The sequence below is a fragment of the Ostrea edulis genome, chromosome 1 (assembly GCF_947568905.1).
Source record: "Ostrea edulis chromosome 1, xbOstEdul1.1, whole genome shotgun sequence".
In the NCBI taxonomy this organism is placed as follows: domain Eukaryota; kingdom Metazoa; phylum Mollusca; class Bivalvia; order Ostreida; family Ostreidae; genus Ostrea; species Ostrea edulis.
Genome location: NC_079164.1, coordinates 97,656,639 through 97,681,317, shown reverse-complemented (window position 1 = coordinate 97,681,317; position 24,679 = coordinate 97,656,639). Strand labels below are relative to the sequence as shown.

The following is a 24,679-nucleotide window of genomic DNA, read 5'->3' as shown; positions in this document are numbered from 1 at the left end:
TTATAGTCTTGACTATACGTTGATGTAAAAGAGTGACCTTGAATGAAGAAATGGGTCAAGGTCAAATATTTTGGTACAGTACATCTTGTCTTAATATCTGCTTTCTAAGTTGCAAGTTTGAAATCCTAATGTCAAATAGTTCTCAGGTTATAGTCTTGATGTAAAAGAGTGACCTTGACACTGTAAGTGGATGAAGGTCAAAAATGTTTGTGGTGCGCACCCTTCTTCCATATTCCAAGTTTAAAGTTTTAATGTCAAACGGTTGTCAAGTCAGCTTTTGGCCTGGACTATATTTTGACATAAAAAATTGACCTTGATTTTATAAATGGGTCATGGTCAAAACTTTTGGTGGAATTCCCCCTTTTCACATTCTAAGTTTGAAGTCTTAATGTCAAAGCGTTCTAAAGTTAATGTTTTTCTTAATTTGACCTTGAATGAAGAAAGAGGTCAAGGTTAAAATTTTTGGTTCACTCTTCCATATCATCTCTCCACATTCCAAGTTTGAAGTTTTAATGTCAAACGGTTGTCAAGTCAGCTTTTGGTCTGGACTATATTTTGACATAAAAAATTGATCTTGACTTTATAAATGGGTCAAGGTCAAAACTTTTGGTGGAATTCCCCCTTCTCATATTCTAAGTTTGAAGTCTTAATGTCAAAGGGTTCTAAAGTTATGGTTTATTCATGTTTTTCTTAATTTAACCTTGAATGAAGAAAGGGGTCAAGGTAAAAAATTTTGGTGCAGTGCACCTTGTATCTATGTCCTCTTGCCACGTTCCAAGTTTGAAATCGTAATGTCAAAGGGTTCTCAGCTTTTGGCCTGGACTATATGTTGACGTAAAAGATTGACCTTGACTTTATAAGTGGGTCAAGGTCAAAAGTTTTGGGGGCGGGCACCCTCCTCCATACCATTTCCTTATGTTCCAAGTTTGAAGTCTTAAAGTCAAAGGGTTCTCTAGTTAGGGCCTGGACAAAATTTGGTTGAAGAATAAGAAGAAGAAGAAAAATGACAAAAACAATATGTCTCCCCTTTGAAGGGGACATAATCAGCAATTCCTGCAAACATGCACATCTACACAGTATGCCCTTATTATAACTACAAAGTGTCATGGAATTTTATCTAGACTTAGTCTAGTGAGCTAGCTGACAAGAACACAACTGTCTGATGGACAGGTCAGTAGTATAATGATTAATCAATAAAGCATAATGTTCACAGACAGTGGGAAATGAAGTAAAATGATCTGAGCTGCTCAATGAAACAAACTGGATTCCACTCACTAGACAAATGCATGCTGGGACTGAAGTTGGTCTGGCTTTCCTTCAGCAGCTGTTCAGCCAGTTGTGTGTCCTCCACCTGAACCTCTGACACCATGTTACATGGGACGAAGCCCACTCGACCATTACACTCTCCACGGTAAAATCCATCTGCATCTTTGTCTCCATAAATCTAAGAAACAGTGACGAAGTTTATCTTTATATCACTTCTTAAATTTCACATAAAAAAATAATTAAACTCGGTTGCTCTTAACAATATTATTTCCAACATAGAATAATCAACACTAAGATTAACATTTCAGAGATAATAAAAATAAAGTGAACAAGTTTCTGAATTTTTTTTAGACTAGACTAGGGTGCATGGACTAGATAAACACATATCATGATGTGTAAATAAGGTAAGAAAACTGATAAAATCAGCCCCTATATATAGATATATGTGTGAACATGTCAGTGAGTGATACATATATAGTACAGAAGGTTCCTAAAACTAAATATTGTAAAGTAAGCTGACTAGAAACACTATTGTGCTCAGGGATAAGTAAATGAAAAATGATATTATGATGATGGGAAGATTTCACTTGTATCTGAAAAAGAAATTTTACTCTATTCTAATTCAACCATTGGTATGCAAATCGATTTACCTTGATGATTTGCCCCTCCTTAAAAGGTAACTCCTCATCCAAACACTCAACATTAGGTGACATACTATCCGGATCATAATCAAACAAGGCCACAAACAGTCGAATACGATTGTCCTCAATAGGTGGATTAATTTCTCCACTTATCGAGTCCACATCTCCACTATCATCACAGTCAGACAAATCTAAGTGGGGCACATGATGAACTCCGCTATTATCCAACCTCCCATCGGAAACAGTGGAGTCCTGGGACATGTCATTTGCATTGGAATCACTGTAAGTTTTGCTGTCCCCTAATTCCCTGTGAGGACTAGGATCTCCGCGAGGACTCACTCTCTGTGGACTATTCCTGGGACTTCCATGACTCGGACTTCTCCTGTGTGGTTTGACAGAACCCTGTTCATGCTGTGAATTGGTACCGTTTTTATTGGATACATGACTTTCCGGATAGAGCCTCTTGCGAGGATCGGGTGGTACATGATTTGACGTATTTCTCTCATTTTTATGTTGCAGATCACTAATCACATGACTGTCCCTGTGTGGTGAAGCCTCACGAGAATGTCCGCCATTACTGACCCTCTCACTAGGAGAGACACTGGCACTTGGCGACACAGGTGAAATACTTCTTGGTTGTCCTTTAGCACTATGAGGCTCTGTCCTCTTTTTCACTGCAGATTTAGAAATATCAAATTCCTCTTCTGATATATCTAAAGAATTACCCCTCTCACTGCCACTGTCTCTAGTAATTTCTGAAATTATAATCAATTTGTGAAATACTTGTGTGGTGGTCAGCTGACTTTGATTGCTGGTGGTCAGATAGCGCAGTTTGTGTACACGAAATCTAAAACCCTTTCCACTTTAAAGTGTATCTTTAATATCACAGATGATACAAAACAGTAAAATCATTTTGATGAGAATGACAGAAACAACAAGATGTGTTTGTGAAACACAAATGCCCCCGATAATGGCCAATTCCGAAGATGGCCAAGGTCACAAGGACAAATATCTTGGTACCAGTAGAAAGATCTTGTCACAAGAGATGCCCATGTACAATATGAAAGCTCTACTATTTACCATTTAGAAGTTATGACCAATGTAGATTTTTTAAAAGTAGATCAAATGTCAAGGTCAAAAGGTTTAGTACCAACGGAAAGGTCTTGTCACAAGGAATACTCATGTGAAATATCAAAGCTCTATCACTTACTGTTCAAAAGTTATTAGCAAGGTTAAAGTTTTCAAAAAGTAGGTCAAACTCCAAGGTCAAAGGGTAAAAAATGTTGGTAACCATGGAAAGGTCTTGTCACAAGGAATACTCATGTGAAATATCAAAGCTCTATCACTTACTGTTCAAAAGTTATTAGCAAGGTTAAAGTTTCAGACAGAATGACAGACAGGACAAAAACAATATGCCCCCTGATCTTTGATCTCGGGGGGGGGGGGGGGGGGGGGGGGGGGGGGGGGGGGGGCATAAAACCAATTTACCATACAATTTACAGTAAAACAGACTTATAATGAACACACTTTAAACAAATTCATGCTTATTGCAAATTGATATTTATTCCCCTACAAGAGGAAATTAAAAAAACTTGTATTGGATATATCGAAGTTTGATTATAATGAATTGTGTTTTGCTGGCCCTGGAGATTCGCTATAGCCGTGTTTTATTGTAAAATGAAGTTTAGTTATAATGAATTGTTTTTCTCTGGCCCTGGAAATTCACTATAACTGTGTTTTACTGTATAATAAAGTTTGGTTATGTGGAATTATGGAACTGTGTTTCGCTGGCCCTGGAGATTTGCTATAATTGTGTTTTACTGTATAATAGAGTTAGGTTATATGGAACTGTGTCGCTGACCCTGGAGATTCGCTATAATTGTGTTTTACTGTATAATAAAGTTTGGTTATATGGAACTATGGAACTGTGTTTCGCTGGCCCTGGAGATTCGCTATAATTGTGTTTTACTATTTATAATGAACTGTGTTTCGCTGGCCCTGGAGATTCACTATAATTGTGTTTTACTATTTATAATGAACTGTGTTTCGCTGGCCCTGGAGATTCACTATAATTGTGTTTTACTATTTATAATGAACTGTGTTTCGCTGGCCCTGGAGATTCGTTATAATTGTGTTTTACTATTTATAATGAACTGTGTTTCGCTGGCCCTGGAGATTCGCTATAATTGTGTTTTACTTTATTCTGCAAGTGTTCACGTAATTTCCACTTACCAATTGCTGGTATCCTCGGAGATGACCTTGGCTTTGGTGATGTTTCATTAGATCTATGTGGGGTAGACGCTATTTGTGACTTGGCATCTGAATTCTAACAAAGGATGGTTTGAAATACTAATGAAAGCAGTGACAAATGATGGTTTAAAAAGTGAAAATGCACATATCTATCTCTCTTGATCTTTTTTCCCTGAATAACGATATACACGAAGGTATACTATTTCTTGAATATATATCTTGTAATCAATGTTTTTAAGAGTCTCCAAGTATTCTTATATGATATATCTCAATGTGATATACAAATACATCTCTACTAAGTACAACAAGCAATCAGCAAACTTATATACACGTATACAGGAAAACAATGTACAGGCAAGAGACTGGGCGCGTGAGGTCAGATTGGGTCGTGAAGGGGGAGTGGCCACTACTGTATATCATGATGCTGATTTCCTCACTTTCTAATCCAATTAGCAAGTCATAATTATGCTAAAATGACTATCAGATATGTTTACTAACTTGCATTCAAAATCTCTTATTAAAACAGCACACACACACACTATACCCTATTAAATCATTCCAAAGAATCAAGACAATGTAAACAACTCAACACCATATTAAATCTCTCAAAACTTTTTTAAAATTCTACCACCAGACGACATCTACTGGCCAAATTTCCCATGATGCATTAGTATTAGGGTGCACTCGGTTCACACTCTGTGTGTCTAACCTTGCTGAGTGATGCATGCCCATTAAGCAGCTGAAGGCTCATTTTAGTCGGAGGCCCTTTAGGGACCTCCTCAGAAAACTCCTCCTCCACCTCCTCTGGAATGTCTGAAAGCTCTGAGGTGCTGCTAGCCTCGATAAAATCATCCTCGTATTCGATATTGTCTAGAACTGGACTCTGTTAAATCGAAACAGGTGGCCTTTGTAAGCAAAGAGTATGCTGGGTTGTAGTTAACAGATTACAAATTTTAGTTACATGTTTCCACAAATTCCAAACCATATTTAAAGATATGGATTTTTGTCCCCAGCACAATCTTTGGTGTCTAGACCATACAAGCAGACCATGCATATTGTTAATCAGATGACCAGTGTTATTTTCCATGCTTGTTATTTTCCAAAAGCTTAAGCATTTAAATTATTATTCACTGAAAGTAGAATAAAGAGGATTTGTTGCTGAATTTGTTCAATTTCATAATGATTTGTTTATATATGCAATTAATCATTTTGTTATGTTAGCTTTTCATTATATGTAATAAATCTAAAAATAACAATTTTAACTCATTAAAAATGGAGAAAAATCTTAAATAATAAGACTTGAAGAAGAAGAAAACAAAACATACTGAGAGAAAGTTAATAAATCAAAAAGTGTAAAGATTGAAATATAAAGAAAGTTTTTAATTGTGCACAAGTTGAAAATTATAAATGTTAGTTACACAAAACACTTTATTTCATAAACTGAGTATATATATATATTTTTTTGCTTTAATATATATTGTAAGCTTTGTGTATTATTCCACAATCAATATAATATTTTTGTCCCTGCCTCTACAGGAAAACACAGAACTTTACACAGTACAAGCAGACTGAGGTTTTCTGTGATACAGAACTAGTCAAAACCAGTACCGAGTAGGCTGAACCAGCTGTTGCTGTTCCGTCAATTTCACGTACGTGTATGGAGCAAGAGTTAAACTTTAAACTATTACAGCTTTTCAGTGACAAGATGTAATTAGGAGCATTAAATGATTGTCCTCTGGTATCGTGCAAATATTATGAAACGTGCAGACAAATGATCATAGCACTCGGCTGTGTTATTGAATTTGCCATCATCTTATAATGTCAATTTCTTCGATGCTTTTTTCCTTTTCCCCTATCTATTTTTCATCATGTTGACATCACAGAAAATTTAATACATACAGTCAAACCTCGTTATATCGAACTCGATGGTTCCAACAAAAAAACTTTGAGATATCCAATCATTTGAGAGTAAAATACTTAAAAGAATAAGTGGTTGGGACTTTCAAATCACTTCGACATATCGATGGTATTCCGGATATCGGTGTTCAAGATACTGAAGTTCAACTGTATATACCCTTAGAATAATTCTCGTCACCACTAATTTTTTTTTTTTAAAATGATCCATGTTTCTAAAATTGGGTTGAATATTTTTGTAATTCTCTAGATTACAGGTTCAGGAATTAGTCTTGTGTTAGAGTGGACCAGTACAAGTTAATTTGTGAAACAGGAACATGCAAATACATTTCATAACAAAAACGTTTGAAAAATACACAACAAAATCAACTCAATTTTGAAGGTATCTATTGTGTTTGCAGAACTTGAAAAAATCAACCATGTCATATTTCAGTGTTGTTTCGTTAAAAACAATTCTGGAGTACATGTATGTGTTTACTTTATACTGTAAACACAGATTTGAATATGTGTGTCATTACATTGAAGACAGGTATTCACAGTTGATGTTCAAGTTCATAAACAAATTTATACATGTTCAGGTTCTTTATGGCCTCAGTTTTACTTAAATCTTACAAATGGGTGCAATAATTCCTAAATTCCAACAAAAACATAGCTGGAAAAAAATGGCAGTGAGGTAAAAGGGAGAGACTTGTGTAGCAAGCTGTGCACATAAAAATTTCTGGCAGAAACTGGTTGACATAGTTACCATATTGCGTTCTGCTTCAGCAGCGATTCGGTTAATGACAGCATCAATGTCCTCATCTCCCTCAGAAAGGTCAGGTATGATTGAGTTTAGGGGCATTGAGGTCTAAAAATATTTTACAGATCAGGGGATATACCAAAGATGTTACCAGTGCTTTCTATAACCCGTTACTCCTGTGAAATTGTGTATTAACTTCATTTTTCTGTCACAAACCATGTACAAATTTATAAAGAAATGATCCATACAAATGCAGGCATATGTCTACAAGGTTCACAAGTAATCTACAAATTATATGGAAGAAAAACAAATTCATTTCCTATTACAATATAATGAGGTAATTTCATAGCATTTGTTCTTTGATTCGTGTTTGCCACTGAAAAGTATATATTCAGAATGTTAATTTCTTACTTCTTTCAAATTAATATTCTAGTGATCCAGTGGGTTTCTTTGCTATACATACCTTGACTGGTTTTTTGGTGGGTGTGTCCTTCGTCACGTTCTTGGCGGCCCCGTCAGTAATTTCCTGTATGAGAGACTGCGGTAATTTGATAGTGTCCGAGTTGGACGACTCGGTTTTGTCTGCCGTCACTGTGCGAACCAGCAGCTGCCTGGGAATAAACCCAAGAAAGTCGTCTGCACTGAGAATGATGTGGTCATCTGAAAATTAAAAGTAAGACGTCCTTCATTCTTGTTGCCATAGTCACTCAGAAATACTTGCATCACAAATTATAAAACAGACATACACATCTGGATTTCAAAACTCAAATTCACTAATCCTGTTCACATGTAAAAGACTCCAAGTCCAATAATTTGGTTAACGATAAGAGAGCGAGAGAGAGAGAGAGAGAGAGAGAGAGGGAGGGAGGGAGGAATCATTTCAAAATTTGTATACGGTAATGATGAGTCTGTTACAATAAATCATGTTTAAAACTATCAACTGCTTATTGAATAAAATAAATCATGTTTAAACGACCAACTGCTTAAAATAAATCATGTTTAAAACGACCAACTGCTTAAAATAAATCGGGTTTAAAACGACCAACTGCTTAAAATAAATCATGTTTAAAACCACCCACTGCTTAAAATAAATCATGTTTAAAATGATCAACTGTTTAAAATAAATCATGTTTAAAATTTCAAACTGCTTAAAATAAATCATGTTTAAAACGACCAACTGCTTAAAATAAATCGGGTTTAAAACGACCAACTGCTTAAAATAAATCATGTTTAAAACGACCCACTGCTTAAAATAAATCATGTTTAAAATGATCAACTGCTTAAAATAAATCATGTTTAAAACTACCAACTGCTTAAAATAAATCATGTTTAAAATGATCAACTGTTAAAAAAACCAAGATATGTTTGTGAAACACTGAACCCCCCAGATTACAACAAAGTGAAACCTGAGCCGCATTCAAGATCATAGCGGCTAGCCTAGGGGCTAGGTATGGTGGCTGATTTCTGCCATTTTACACTTTATCGTCTTTTTGTTATTTCGAGGCGAAATGACAACAAAACGATATTTAGCAACTTTTAGACCCGAAATAACGACAAAATTAAATTATTAGCTTCTTTTCACTTTAAAATAACGAAAACACAAAACATTGTGAAATGGCACAAAGCAGCCACCATACCTAGCCCCTAGGCTAGCTGCTACGATCTTGAATGCAGCCCTGGTCAATGTTAAGGTCACAAGGTCAAAGGTTTAGGTGTCAATGGAAAGGTCTTGCCACAAGAAATACACATACCAAATATAAAAGATCTACCTATTATGGTGTAAAAGATGTGACCAAGGTTATAGTTTTTGCCACTGCAGACAGAAGGACAAACCAAAAACTATATGATTCTCAATTTTTGATTCCGGGGACATAAAAATCATGTTTGAAATGATCAACTGCTTAAAATAAATCATGTTTGAATCTATCAACACCTTCAGCACCCTCTACACATCCTTGTCGGTGTTTGTGCATCTCAATATAACACACCCTTAGCTTTGTTAATCTCCAATAATCCCATTCAACACTTACTTGTTGGACCCGGTGCCTCTTTCACTTTTCTACCATCAGCATAAACCATATAACCTGTCACCACGGCACCATTGGAAAATCCCGAGGAATCTATAGTAACTGGTAGCCATGTCAACAGCAGCGTGCCCTCCTGTGGTCCTACTTCGACCTGGACACTTAGGGGAGGCTCAGGGATGCCTGAAATGTCAAAAGAAAAAACAATTCTTAGATCAAAAGAAACAGAACTGCTAATTAAAAGTGTCATTTTACTGTTATCCAGTCCCCTGGGAAATCAACAGAGCCATGGCAGACATTTGCATGCAGAGATAATGTACATGTGCAGTCGAGGCAGGAAAACTGAATCAGCAGTTATTCATTTGCGTAATTCTACTGTAATGAATGACTCTTGTCCAACCAATTACTTCATTAAGAACAAGAGGCCCAGGGGTGCAATGCCCACCAGAGTAACCTCAGCCCTGCTATTCTTCAGAAGATCGATTTTTAAAAAGATTTTCTCCCTCTTTATTCCCATGAAAAATTTGTGACCCAGACCCTAAATCTATGAGGTCTTTGAATCCACACAACTCAGGGATAATTCGACATCAATATGAAGAACGTCGGGCTTTGATGTTATGGAGATGAAAATTTTGCTTCCTGCTTACAATTACATGCATTAGGCAAAATTTGATCCCCGAATTTAGCTTCAACCTATCCTTAGTGTCCATAATTTGAAAATCTGAATTGAATCCACACAATTTGGGAATTCTTGCAAATTAATAATTCTTTCGTGGTTGCATGTGGATAAGATTTTTTTTCTTATATTGTGTCATCACCCAAGGCTCCGAGCTACTCTTGGGCATCAAATTCAAACAAATTTGAATCTACACTATCTGAGAATGCTGGCATATTACCATTAATCATAACCCTGTTTATTTATAAATTTCTATAGATTCATCCCCTATATATTCCCATGTAAAACTTTGATCCCCTATTGTGGCCCCATACTATTCCGGGGGCCATGATTTGACAATTTGGACTCTACACTATGTCAGAGCTTTCATCAGAAAAGCTCACTGATGAACTTTCAGCTCTGGTAAGCTAAAATCTTTGGTCCGCACTTCCTTACTAAACTGACCAATCGTGACCCTGCTGTTCCCTATCATGACCCAACTCTACCCCCAGAGTCCATGATTTTCAAAAAAAAAATTGAATTTGCACTACTGGAAGATGCTTACAAATTAATGACTAATCATGGCCCTGCTATTTCAGAGAGGATTTTTCAAAATATTTTTTCCTATATATTCCATGTGAACCTTTGATCTCCTGATGTGAACCCACCCTAACCCCAAGGAATCATGATTAATATTAGAACAAATTTTAATTTGCACTATCTGAAGATGCTTTTGAACAAGTTTGATCTTTTTTGACCTAATGATTCTTGAGAAGAACATTTCAGGCTTTCAAGTGACTTTTTGTGGAAACTAAGGGCCTTTTTCAGGGCAAAATTCTTCATAAATAAGGGTTATTTTTAGAATATTTTAGGATTTTTCTGACAAAAATAAGGGGTAAAACTTCCTAATCAATGCAAAAAAAATTAAATCTGTACTTTCCGCGAAAAATTGTGCAGTTGTTCGCTGGTGTGCAGGTAGCGGCATATCTGATGTGGTTTCAATTCTCAATTATAACCACTAAATGTCTTCATAGAAATATACTGATCCAACACAATCATTATCTAAGGCTTGATTTGATTATTTTTCAACTTTTCAGCAAGTTTTGCTAATTATCAAAAAAAAAATTTTAAAAAATTACAAACATTAGGATTTTCATAAAAATATAAGGTTTTATTAGGATTTTGGAGCTTAAATAAGGAAATAAGGGCCTCTGACAAAAAATAAGGAAAATTAGGAAAATAAGGGCCCGCTTGAAAGTCTGACATTTTAAAATACATATGGGACATAAACAAAATACATAAGCTTCTTGGCACTGGCAAGTATTAAAGTTATGTGCCAATACTTGCTACTTCAGTATTCAGAGACAGTCCAGATTATAATGTAGGTGCTACTTTAGTATTCAGAGACAGTCCGGATTATAATGTAGGTGCTACTTCAGTATTCAGAGACAGTCCGGATTATAATGTAGGTGCTACTGCAGTATTCAGAGACAGTCCGGATTATAATGTAGGTGCTACTTCAGTATTCAGAAACAGTCTGGATTATAATGTAGGTGCTACTTCAGTATTCAGAAACAGTCTGGATTATAATGTAGGTGCTACTTCAGTATTCAGAGACAGTCCAGATTATAATGTAGGTGCTACTGCAGTATTCAGAGACAGTCCGGATTATAATGTAGGTGCTACTGCAGTATTCAGAGACAGTCCGGATTATAATGTAGGTGCTACTGCAGTATTCAGAGACAGTCCGGATTATAATGTAGGTGCTACTGCAGTATTCAGAAACAGTCCGGATTATAATGTAGGTGCTACTTCAGTATTCAGAGACAGTCCGGATTATAATGTAGGTGCTACTTCAGTATTCAGAGACAGTCCAGATTAAAATGTAGGTACTACTTCAGTATTCAGAGACAGTCCAGATTATAATGTAGGTGCTACTTCAGTATTCAGAAACAGTCCGGATTATAATGTAGGTGCTACTTCAGTATTCAGAGACAGTCCGGATTATAATGTAGGTGCTACTTCAGTATTCAGAAACAGTCCGGATTATAATGTAGGTGCTACTTCAGTATTCAGAAACAGTCCAGATTATAATGTAGGTGCTACTTCAGTATTCAGAAACAGTCTGGATTATAATGTAGGTGCTACTTCAGTATTCAGAAACAGTCTGGATTATAATGTAGGTACTACTTCAGTATTCAGAAACAGTCCAGATTATAATGTAGGTGCTACTTCAGTATTCAGAAACAGTCTGGATTATAATGTAGGTGCTACTTCAGTATTCAGAAACAGTCTGGATTATAATGTAGGTGCTACTTCAGTATTCAGAGACAGTCCAGATTATAATGTAGGTGCTACTGCAGTATTCAGAGACAGTCCGGATTATAATGTAGGTGCTACTGCAGTATTCAGAGACAGTCCGGATTATAATGTAGGTGCTACTGCAGTATTCAGAGACAGTCCGGATTATAATGTAGGTGCTACTGCAGTATTCAGAAACAGTCCGGATTATAATGTAGGTGCTACTTCAGTATTCAGAGACAGTCCGGATTATAATGTAGGTGCTACTTCAGTATTCAGAGACAGTCCAGATTAAAATGTAGGTACTACTTCAGTATTCAGAGACAGTCCAGATTATAATGTAGGTGCTACTTCAGTATTCAGAAACAGTCCGGATTATAATGTAGGTGCTACTTCAGTATTCAGAGACAGTCCGGATTATAATGTAGGTGCTACTTCAGTATTCAGAAACAGTCCGGATTATAATGTAGGTGCTACTTCAGTATTCAGAAACAGTCCGGATTATAATGTAGGTGCTACTTCAGTATTCAGAGACAGTCCAGATTATAATGTAGGTGCTACTTCAGTATTCAGAGACAGTCCGGATTATAATGTAGGTGCTACTTCAGTATTCAGAGACAGTCCGGATTATAATGTAGGTGCTACTTCAGTATTCAGAGACAGTCCGGATTATAATGTAGGTGCTACTTCAGTATTCAGAAACAGTCCGGATTATAATGTAGGTGCTACTTCAGTATTCAGAGACAGTCCGGATTATAATGTAGGTGCTACTTCAGTATTCAGAGACAGTCTGGATTATAATGTAGGTGCTACTTCAGTATTCAGAAACAGTCCGGATTATAATGTAGGCACTGACCTCCTGACGGAGTCTTGAAGACAACAAAAGCTGATTTCTCCTGCCGATTAATGGACAGACCGTCAGCCGTCACTGACACCCTGTGCTCTGTGGCAGGGGCCAAACCTAAAATTACAAAAATATATAGTTATAACACTCAGACATCTACAAATTTTTTGGGCATCGCGTGCATTATTGAAGGCCACGAGATTGCAGGTTTAAGTTGGTGGATTGTATAATTTAAATCATTTTATCATCAATGATAGCCACATCCTACAGAACAGAATTATTCTAGATTTATTTTAGGTCTGTGAAACTTCTATGGTGGCAGATTTCTGTCATCACTAGTCAGATAATTATGTCGACTTGTCAGATGATTATGTCAACTTTTTGGAAAAAATCCTCTTCATATTTTCTCATTATCTTTTAATTCTGGTTGTTATTGTCATTTGCTGACATCTACTTTCTGTCTTAATATCTGACAGGTCAACATAATCATCTGACAGGTCAAAATAACCATCTGACAAGTCAACATGATCATCAGACAAGTCAACATAATCATCTGACAAGTCAACATAATCATCTGACAAGATGACATAATCATTTGAAAAGTTGATAAAAAGATCATTATGCTGACTTGTCAGAACATTATGTCGCCTTGTCAGATCTCAGATCTTTATGTTGTTAACTGAATGGCACAGTTGGGTGTGAGAGCATTTTTACGGTTACTTTTTAAACTTATTATTTGACAAGTGGACAAAATCATCAGACAAGTTGACATATTAACTGACAAGTCAACATAATTATCTGACAAGTCGACATAATTATCTGACAAGTGATGACAGAAATCTGCCACCACAGAAGTTTCATGGACCTCCTATAAATCTAGAATGATTATGGCTGATCTGGCTGTCATTGATGATAAACTACTTCAAATTATCCAAATATACCACCATTGTGTGTATATTTTTTATAAGTCAACAACTCTCTCCATGAAAGAAAGATAGAATTTAAAAAAACAAAAACATCCCAACTGAATACTTGCTAAGAGAAACTATTTTCTCATTAACTAAAGTTAAAATTCAGAAAGATAAAATGAGCTTACTTACTAATAAATGGCTAGGCATATAAACATGATAAGTACATACACAAAATATTCGACACAATCTAGCTACTTTTTGTATTACATGGGTAAACTGTGTAAAATATATGGTTATGAATGAAAGCAAAATATAATATATAATTCTCAGTTCTTTTGCACAATAAAATATACCAATAATAGAAAATTTGGAAAAACCCTTAGAATACGGCACAGAATCTATTTTATAGCCATGATTCTCAAATTGATTTTCCATATTGAACGACTATCCAGGAAATTTCTTTATGGTATAATCTCTTAGCGACTGATCATGATGCACAACGGTTGCTACCTGTTAATGTATGAACACAAAGCCCCGGCTTGACTACTTGAACATCTCGTCCATTAATACTTATGGTGTGGCTATAGTTACTGTTACCCGGTAACCACGAGATTTGGGCGGAGTTAGAGGTAATTTCACTAACTTTCAGGTCGCTAGGAGCAGGTACGGCATCTAGACAAGGTAATGAAAAAGGTTTGTCAAGGTAGATGAAGGTAAGATAAAGGTGAGAGAGCAGTGGAGCACGTGAGACTGTCACAGTGCTGGTTAAACAATATTCACAGCTAAAAGCATACATACATGTATTCTTCTCTCAAGCAGAGGCTAAGATGAGTATACATATGATAGAGGTGTAACGATATATAAACAAAACAAGCGTAGTACGATGCAGTTATATCACAATGCTTATATCAGCTCTCTGTATATCACTGCATTGATCAAGTTCACAAATTAATGCTAATAACAAAGAAACAAACCCCCATTTTGAAAACGATATCTACCTGTAAGTATGAATCTCTCATGTTAAGGTAATAAGTAAAATTACATTTACATAACTTATCGCAATTCACCTTTGAATTAGAACGCTTTAGCCGATATAGTATTGCGTTGTGTGACGACACAATTGAATCTGTTTGTAATACAATTGCGAAATGCAACAGAAACTCTCATTGGTCCATATGTATAAGTCCGCCCAAATTCCCTTATACGGGAGTAGTCAGCATTTGAAAACATGACGGCCAGATGCTAGATGGAAAAAAACTTCAAAGGAAGAAAGAGTAAAAGTTGTATTCTTGTGTTGTTGTCTCATAATTTTAATATAAAAAAATTCCTAACATATTTTCCTACTATACTTGTGTCCAAACATACCTTCAAATATTTATTAAAGCCCCATACGACCCAAAAACTCGGTCACAGCTTTTGATGATTTCGTTCGTAGACGTAGCCATGTTAGGTAGCCAGTCAATTCGAATCCCGGTTCATTTCCATATTGGCACAATAGCATCTAGATGTGTACTAATTCCCCACAAATATTTTAGCTAAATTGTTTAAATAATATACCGCCCCAGTCCTATTAAATGATAATTATTCAAAAAGCTAAACTCACGGCAGTGCAGCTTTCATTAGTCATGAGCGGCCATCTAATGGGCTTATGTAGCATTTTCATTCATCTAGAGCTCATTTTACCTAATTAAAAAAACTGGTACAAAAATGTTTTAATTTCTATTAATTATTCGTGTTGATAATAAATGAAGAGCGAATACATAACTTACAACCGATTTTATGAATAGATACCAATAGCAAGAGTTCGAATTGACCGGCTACCTAACATGGCTACGTCAACAAACGAAATCATTTGAAGCTGCGAGTTTTCGGGTGGTGTGTGGCTTTAATGAATATTTGAAGGTATGTTTGGACGCAAGTACATAGTAGGAAAATATGTTAAGATTTTTTTATATTGAGTTTATGAGACAGCAACACAAGAATACACCGATTTCAGGCCTCAACCGTCCGCAGCTTTTTGTGACCCGTAAATAGAAGGTTTTTATAAGAGGTGGATCTTTTCAGAGAGCTATGTATAGTTCTCCAGCTACACTGAATCCGCTCTCGAGAAAGTGGGCGGGCTGTAATCGGCCAATGAAAACTCTTGTTGTATTACATCAAACATGTCATTCAAATTGTTCAATCGTCTCATTCAATTGTGTCGTCACACAACGCAATACTATATCGGGTAAAGCGTTCTAATTCAAAGGTGAATTGCGATAAGTACAAATAGATCTGTTGATTTAATTAATACAGATTTTGCAAGCGATTCAATGTTAAATGAATTCTAAACAAAACATTTTCTTATGAAATCTTATTTATTACTCATTTAATTAGTAAAATCATTAAGATTGATCTACCATTGCTTGGAAATAAAAAAAAAATTGAAAGAAACATTGATAAACGATATTATTCATTATCACAGTATAATAAACACAAAGCCTACAAGATAAGAAATTGTATGAATATAACTACACGTAGATTGGACAGAAATCACATTATCATTCAAAAAGAATTTATATAAAAAGTCTGATTCATTTGTTCAGAAAATACCATTGATTTTTTAAAAATATTGCATATACATGTACCTAAATACCGGTTTTATCGTCACACCCTAGCATATGATATGATCATAAAGGATTAAATGTTTGCAGTACAGAATCTCATTTGATATATTAACTTTTGAAAATAGAAAATCATGTTAAATCTGACACCAATAAATGACAGCCAAAGCATTATCAATGTTGGTGTAAGAAAAGTTGTGTTCATTGACAGAGAAGCTAAGTTACACTAAAAGTTTGAAATCATGTCAATCATTTCAAAAAGATCTCATGTGAAAATGTTAATAAACTCAATAAATTAAAACAATAAATTACGTACAGAAAATTTGCTGTGCGATATGGTGCACTGCCACGACTAGCTGTTGGGAGGTTATTGTGGGTACTTAGACTTACCTTTACCCACTAACATGGTGCACTGACTGTCTGCCGATTGTCCAAGGTTCGAATTACACCGGACACTGATCCTGTGGTCCTGACACACAACAACAAAACATGATATTGAAGTGCATCAAAGTGGACACAGATGTGTATCAAAGTAGGACTAAATGATATGAAATACAGTTCCAGAAACATTTTGAATTCTTTCATTAAATGGGGAGAAATTGCTGAACAGAAGATGATTGTGAAAGATGAAGGAAACCAGCCATTTCTGAAAGTTTTTGTTTATTTTCCCTTTAATATTTCTTCTATTGTATATCATTGGATACTTCAACGTGTCCTGCTATTTGTGTATCTTTAATATTTCTTCTATTGTATATCATTGGATACTTCAACGTGTCCTGCTATTTGTGTATCTTTAATATTTCTTCTGTTGTATATCATTGGATATTTCTGAAAGTTTTTGTCTATTTTTCCCTTTAATATTTCTTCTATTGTATATCATTGGATACTTCAACGTGTCCTGCTATTTGTGTATCTTTAATATTTCTTCTATTGTATATCATTGGATACTTCAACGTGTCCTGCTATTTGTGTATTGAATTTTTTATAAGGAGTGGATCTGTAGCTCTCTTGGATATCCCAGATTTTATTACCATTGAGCTACAGCTCTGCAATGCACGAATATGGAACAGACTTTGTAATACTTAACACTGTGTCATTCATAATACGTTACAACGTGTCGTCATTCATGACACAATCAACTAACCTCTTTAGAATCAACATTCTCCAACAATGCTTTCGTTCTCTCATTTTTACGCACAAGGGATTTGAACACTCCATCAACATAAACATGATAGGACTTGACGTCCAGTCTGTTATGATCAAATGGTGGCTTCCAGCTGATGACGATACTATTGGTCAGTTGTCTGTCTAAAGTTAGCTCCCTTGGACAAGGCAGCACTGAAATAGTAATCAAATAGAAACAGTGAACACTTTTATCTTCATTTCTGCTGTCCTTAATAGCATTGTCCAGTAAGTCTGCTAAATATTTAATGTGAGAGTAGATAAACTGTGCAAACTTAGCAATATCCTGCATTTTCCCTCTAAAATGTTCATACAGTCTAAATGAATTTTAGTGGAGCTCTCAGCAGACTCCTTTAGTTACTACAAGTGAGCAGTTAATGTTTTTATAAATATCTAAGAAGCATCTAATGAAATGAAATTCTTGAATTTAAAGCACTTGAAATTTGACATCTTGCAAATCGACACTGCATGCACGTCAAATTAAGTTTGCACGTAATATAAAGAATCTACAAGATGCTGCTGCTTCATTACAACTGTAATTTGATGCAGACCAATTGAATTTCATGATTTTAGCTGGAGAAAGATAACCACACGTCACTTAAAATAAACTTTCTATAAACAAATTCTACCTGCTCAAGTCTCAAGCATTGTTACTTCTTATTGCAAAACCTTGACAACAGTAACAAGGAAAAAAACTTGACTGCTTCACTTACTTGAGTCGACAGGTTGACTCTGAACCTTGACAGAGGTCAATTTACTACTGTCCAATAAGTCAAGGTCATCTATATCACTACCATGGTCACTGGATGGACGGCTGTTTGATTGACTGTGGCTTTGGTGTGGAGAACATTTGTCCCTTGTAATCTTCAGATCTGTCAACTTTTGCTTGGTGTCTTTACAAAAAGATTTCAACAAAAATTCATAGTAATTTTGATAAAACAGTTTAGAGAAACACCCACGCACTCAAATCCCTCTCAATGTTTATTCTCTGTATTCAGAGTGATTATACTATAAACAGCAGCAGTCCTGGATCTTATCAGTTTCCTACCTTTTTCACCCATTTCTTCACTGCTGTCATAGTCCAGATCTTGTTGTATGCTGTTACCCGTGATACTATCATCGTCATGGTGATTAGCATCTGACATGGCAGCATGGAAATCAGAGAGATCTTCATCTGCAATCAATTTTATTTTTTGATATATGAATTCATTTGTTCAATTTTTTGTGCTACTTTCCCCCTCTTACTTCATTTTAAATCTTGGGGCAGTTGACCTGAAAATATTACATACCTGCAACCTTTTCTATGAAGTTTGAGGGCACCAATCCTCTCTTACCATTCAGAAGTTCTCCATCAAAGAAACCATCCTGTACAAAATAATTGCAAAATTGTATTCTTAAATTGAGAAGAAAAAAAACTTTCAAAGATTATTCTAACAAGAGTAAACATTCCGAACCACTGAATTTTGCTACCTTCTAATGGAACTACTGGTATATGTCAGCTTACCTCATCCATTTCTCCATATACTAAGACATAGTCCCCAGAATTGATAGGAAGTTCAGCATCTGGGTTTTCATTGGGCGAATACTGGATGGGGTCGTAAGAGTATTTAGCCTGGAACACCTGAATGGGACCTTTCTTAGCGAGTATGGACAGACGGTTTTCATCTATGGCATTTATCTTCATCTTCAAAGAACACAAATCATAAATTTCATAAAAGTTAGCATATTCATTATCTTAAAGGGATAGGGTCTATCTTTTATCTCAAAAATGACATCACAATATTTTGCAAGAACTTCAAAAAACAAATTTGTAGTATTAATTATGAGTTATCTATAGCTGCAGTACTTTGAAATTGAAGTCATTTTGACGTTTTAGCCCTTTATAAAATTTTTGTCTGGTGGACAATATATCAAACTGGTACCCCGCTGATTGGTGGCTACACACAAACATAAGAGATGCGTAGTCAACAGTGTACCAGTTTAGGCAAATGAGAACAGGGAATTATTTTGTAATTACTACCGTATCCAATGTGTTTGTAAACATTCTGAAGAACTTTGTGTGATTTTCTAGTTATTATCTTAAATTTCGCCACCGTTTTGGAACATGCAAAATTTCACCGATATTTTAGACCCTATGCCTTTAAAGATTGTATGTAGGTTTGAAATTCTTTTTGAAAAAACACAAGTAGAATCTTGATTCGCACGCACAGGCAGGTGTAATAATATTCAAGCTAATCCACTGTAGAAACATATATATTGTGTACAATTAAAGGACACATCGCAAGTTTCTAAACTTTTTAAAAAAATTTCAGCAAAATCAATTCATTTCATGCCTAAAACTTACTTTACATGTGTTTTAAATGAAACAGTTTGCGTAGTTTTCAAGTTTGAAAGCGATGAAATTCAAATCTTGCGATATGCATATTTACTTCGATATTTTACGTGCCATTATGTGTGACGTCATATGTGACCCCAAGCGACAAGGTTTCAAAACAGTTGTTAGCTATTTCATAAATAGATTAGATTTAATGGACAAAAGAGCCAATGATCACATTAACGGCTTGTAAATAACACTGTATCAGGGCGTTTTGTGCCGTTTAAGCATGTACTAACTGTCAGTAGATAGGAGTTAGACGGGTGTTTTTTTTCTTTCAATTTTAGAAGAAAGGTATGAGGGCCTAAAAAAAACCATGTACTTTTTCAAAAAAGCATTTGGACAGAGACCTAGATAAACTGCAAGAAAATGGTTCTATTGAAGCTAAGCACTATTACATGTAGGCCTACAGCATATGCATTCCTTTCTGCAGGTCTTCAAATTCAATACACACTTGCACCAACTGACCTTCACCTTGTAATAATATAGGCATAACTTGTGCGCCCAGTTTCAACCAACTGGTAAATTTACTAAAATAAATTGAAGATAAAAAATAATTGAACTTTCAATTATGAATAATGAAATATTGTATTTCCGAACTTTGAATTGAATTATAATGCTTTTTTTTTTTAATGAACGTGTAACAACATTATGTACAGTATGTATTTAGCGTTAGGGATAATACATTGTGCTCTCGCTTCCTAACAATGTATAGATTAAAAAAATAATGATAGATAAAACTGATTGATTGAAATAAATTATTGTGATTTCCACTATATATTTGATCATTTTTAGTTTTAATTATTTTTTCGAAATGCACCCATGACAGTAGGTCTCGTTATCAATTCAATTCAATCTCATATTGCAATGATATATTGTATCATAATTTAAATAATCCAAAAATAAATCTAGTTATAATTGCACTGTTTATTTTTAAAAAACAAACAATGCTAATTACAGATATTTAAAGGAATAATATTACCAAGTTAGTGTTTAGACAACGACTCCACGTAAACATTATTTACTCTGCAATTACTCGCTTTCCTCACTTATATGCACTGGTGGCTAAAACATATGACTTGGGAAATTTCAACATCGAAATAAATATTGTCCATGGTGAATAAATTAGACCCCTAACCCCAAATATCTAACACTACTTTCACAATGAGATAAATTGATGTTGATTCCAGTCTATTTCATTCTTATCATGAATTGGAATCGAACATAACAAGTTTTGATATGATGATCAATACATATACTATTCAAAATAGCAGCAGCTTGTGACTATTAGCCTTTCATCAGTCTGACTTTTACATAAATCAGTTTTCCAATAATATTTTGTACAAATCAAGTGATTTGCAAAATATTCATTTCGTCTTGAAATTGAAAGCATCCACTTTTGTGACAATGCATGATTAAAATTAAAATTTTCCTTTGAACGGAAAACAACATAAATACCTATTTTAAAAACAATGATCTCATTTAAGATTTTGGAATTACCTGGACGATTAGGCCTATATACTGCTGGCATCAGTGATCTATGGTGACAATTATCGTTAATTAACAGCTTCACCGATCACACACCTTTCGCTGTGTATTGAGAAATTTGATACCCTAATATGGACATTTGTTTTAAAAACTGGGTGGGGGTGGGGTTGTATGCAAATTTGGCATTACACCAGATTTATATAGTAGGAAAAATGTTCCTGACAAAATGTGACAGTATTGTAATAGCAAATTTGGTGATGAATCAAGTGGTGATAATTTGAGAACTGTTTCAGTCTTTGAGGTGGTATGTAACTGACAATATTCTGTTCTAATGGAGTGGTGATAATTTGAGAACTGTTTCGAGATGGTATGTAACTGACAATATTCTGTTCTAATGGAGTGGTGATAATTTGAGAACTGTTTCAGTTTGTGAGGTGGTAAAACAGACAATATTTGTCCTACCTTCTGTTCCTTTTGACTTTCCATTCCAGAATCTTCCCCTCGATCTGAAAAAAGACAGCAACATTTTGTCAGAATGCCACAGAAACAAGCTGAAGTCACGGTCCATTACACACAGCTGTTAGCGTTAAGATTCCGATGCCTGGTGATGCCCGGGTGGCGAATTCAATGAGCTGAATTTGTAATACCACTAATGGACGAATAAAACTTCAGTGTCTCTTTATCTTTCGTATGAAATATATCATAGGATTTATCAGGGATCATAAATATAAATATGTTAAATTTTATGCAATATTTCGTTCTCTGGGGTTATTTGTTACATGCTAATAGATATCAGGTTAATGTTGATCACAGGAAATGTAAAGATCAAAACAGTGAGATGCATGTGTAAATGACTGGTGTAGAAATTTGAAAAAAAGAAGTGCATTTTGTTACGTTCTCTTACACTTAGCAGAGGTCTCCTCACAACTACCATATTAAAGTGGAAGTCTTATTTGTCACAATATCCTCTGATCCCCCCCCCCCCCCAACCATGTGCCAGATAATCTTAGCTAGGTCTTAATCTCCAGATTTCTGAAGATGTTTTATCCATTAATTTTAGAACTCATGAAAATCTATTCATTATCATCATACCTAACTAATGTCACACATTCTTCTCAGTAACAATTAATACCCCCCCCCCCTTTCTACCCTAAAATGATTGTGTAAATATACATATAAATATTCTGGAAGGTGTATGAATTCAAAATCCATTGATAACCGGGAATACTCTGTTTACACAAAAGTTCAATACTTTCAAAAAGTGAGATACCCTAAACCATGTACATACATGCCAACTTTCCCGATTTGTGCGGGATTCTCCCGATTTGAAGCAGTTGAAAAGGCAAATCCCGATATTCCGATCGGGATTGCAAAAATACCCCGAAATCCTGATTTTCTAAAACTATCTCCTAGTTTACGACAACAAACCCCCATTTCCAACCGGAATTTGAAATCCTGCGTCATTTCTGAACTGGCCAATCAGAAATCGGGACAATAGTCAGCCATTGCTGTTTACCTGTGTCGCATGGTATCGGGGTGATGTAATTTACCTGGTCTGCCTGTGTCGGGGTGCTTATTGGACAGTGTGAAGCATGTTTTGATAGTAATTAATTGGGAAGATGGATTTCAAATTGACATATCCTTTACACAAACGTGAATGACAATGATAATAGTGTCACCACCAAACAATCGGACATTCCCGATTTTTGCCTCTCGCTGACAGCATCCAAAATATGCAATATTAAAGGTACGTCAAATTTATGTTTTTCCAACTATAATAATATAGGCTATCCGAATCTATCTGTCTATAGCGATGTATTACATAGTCTATATAGTGTAGTATTCAATAAAGTTTGTGATGCGTAATTTGCACAAGTCTGTACTGAATTTTATATTAGCAAGTAGTCTTATTTTACAAGTAAAAACGTATATTTTGATGTGGGTTTTTTTTCCTGGTAATTATTTCAGATGTCATGGGTGCAAAGGTTTTGTTCGCAAACTTCATAGCAGGGCAGACCACTCCTTTTCTGGTTGCAATGCAGATTGTTCCACCAGACTCTGCAAGCCCATGTTTACAGACAAGCAAGATCGCCTTTGTAGTCGTACCTAAATGCATGTGCTTTAATTTAAATTTTGATATATAGACCAGCCAATGTGTATATGGTGTAAAAGGATGCAACTTTAAGTATTATTTGATAATATGTATGTGACTTGTTGGAGAGGATTTTTTGCTGAATAGATGATTTTAATAAAATACTTATGTATATCTTTCAAAGTTTTTTTTTATATAGTTTTGTTAAATTTAATGGTCAAACACACTTGATGTATGATACATGTATAATGATTAGATTGATATTTTATTTGAAAAGACATATATTTATTTTCATGGTAAAATGTCGTGAATTTTGAGCGTTGTAAAAAGGTCGTCGCGCGCAAAATCCCCCAAGGGGATTTTCAAAAGTTGGCATGTATGCATGTACCGTAGATTCCTAAATTATATACACAGGGAATTTATCATCGTGTAATTTCGCGAGAGGCATCACTCAAGAAATAATACTATTCACTTTTAATTTTCTTTTGCTGAAATACATGTAAGAACAGACGACATGCAAATTCATGTTCACGTGATTTGATGACTACAAGTCATTTAGCCATATTAAGTACTCGCGTAATATGAATATTCTACAGAAGCTGAAAGTTAAAAATCTGTCACCAGCCAATGCAGTATGAATATTTAAAGCTATTATGACAACACTAAATGCACCCGAAGCTATACAATTCAGTTACTACATGCAAAACAAAAACAAAAGGACCAATCACCTTCACATAAATTATCCTCCTCGGAGTCGGAAGCTTCCAGTTCTTTTAATTTTTTGGCAATTTCATAGAGTTCTGGGTCTTCAAACTCCCCCTGGGGTTTGCCTTGGTCAGGGGATGGATTGTTTGAATTGTCTAAATCTTCATCATCAGCAAAACCTAAGTACAGAATTCACAAACCATAAGGTCTTCCTTTGTTCAATTTTAAATATAATTCTTTTTCTAAAAATAAAACTTTCTCAACAGGCTAAAATGGAATATTTCTTTGTTCAGAGACCTTTAAGGACTAGGACTGCTAGCATTCTGTGAATCAGGGCATTATTTTGGTTCAAATTCATGCTGCACCCCAAATAAACAAACTTTATCAAATGGACTTTTATTACCTCTCCTGTTAAGGAGGTATGCTACACCAGAGAAATTTGATGTTGATGAAAAGTGGAGGATATGTACAACAATATTTTGAAGTTGAAATTTTTCAAATCTACTTTATTTTGTCAAAAAATACAGTTTTAGTATAAGGTAATCTGAAATTTTTTTAAAAGCCCTGATGAACTTGAACCTGGGACCTACAGATTAGCAGTCGGTATGCTAACATACTGAGCTACTCGGCTAGGTATTCAAATTGAAAAGGAAAAGTCAAATATTGCTCCTATTGATTTTTTCCTCCATG

The 24,679-nt window shown here is 35.2% G+C and overlaps 1 protein-coding gene and 1 long non-coding RNA gene across 31 annotated transcripts in view; one reads left to right on the top strand and one right to left on the bottom strand.

Moving 5' to 3' along the window:
* Window positions 1–24,679, bottom strand: part of LOC125671795 (RIMS-binding protein 2-like) — a 114,907-nt gene that overhangs the window by 6,626 nt on the left and 83,602 nt on the right. For 20 of the 30 annotated variants that reach the window (XM_056139591.1, XM_056139609.1, XM_056139604.1 and 17 more), the window contains 17 exons: window positions 24,013–24,168; window positions 21,655–21,698; window positions 18,835–19,014; window positions 18,620–18,695; window positions 18,379–18,504; window positions 18,044–18,223; window positions 17,293–17,486; window positions 16,539–16,617; window positions 14,056–14,217; window positions 12,647–12,751; window positions 8,841–9,017; window positions 7,274–7,470; window positions 6,817–6,918; window positions 4,867–5,040; window positions 4,140–4,233; window positions 1,917–2,662; window positions 1,276–1,444 (listed from right to left, as the gene is read on the bottom strand). In XM_056139591.1, the coding sequence (XP_055995566.1) occupies window positions 1,276–1,444; window positions 1,917–2,662; window positions 4,140–4,233; window positions 4,867–5,040; window positions 6,817–6,918; window positions 7,274–7,470; window positions 8,841–9,017; window positions 12,647–12,751; window positions 14,056–14,217; window positions 16,539–16,617; window positions 17,293–17,486; window positions 18,044–18,223; window positions 18,379–18,504; window positions 18,620–18,695; window positions 18,835–19,014; window positions 21,655–21,698; window positions 24,013–24,168 (2,961 nt within the window). The remainder of the gene's footprint in view (window positions 1–1,275; window positions 1,445–1,916; window positions 2,663–4,139; window positions 4,234–4,866; window positions 5,041–6,816; window positions 6,919–7,273; window positions 7,471–8,840; window positions 9,018–12,646; window positions 12,752–14,055; window positions 14,218–16,538; window positions 16,618–17,292; window positions 17,487–18,043; window positions 18,224–18,378; window positions 18,505–18,619; window positions 18,696–18,834; window positions 19,015–21,654; window positions 21,699–24,012; window positions 24,169–24,679) is intronic. The other 10 variants (XM_056139631.1, XM_056139637.1, XM_056139645.1 and 7 more) reach the window with 6 other exon arrangements.
* Window positions 22,831–23,446, top strand: LOC130046801 (uncharacterized). Its single transcript, XR_008795810.1, has 2 exons — window positions 22,831–22,939; window positions 23,161–23,446. It is a non-coding gene; the product is annotated as an uncharacterized LOC130046801 (long non-coding RNA).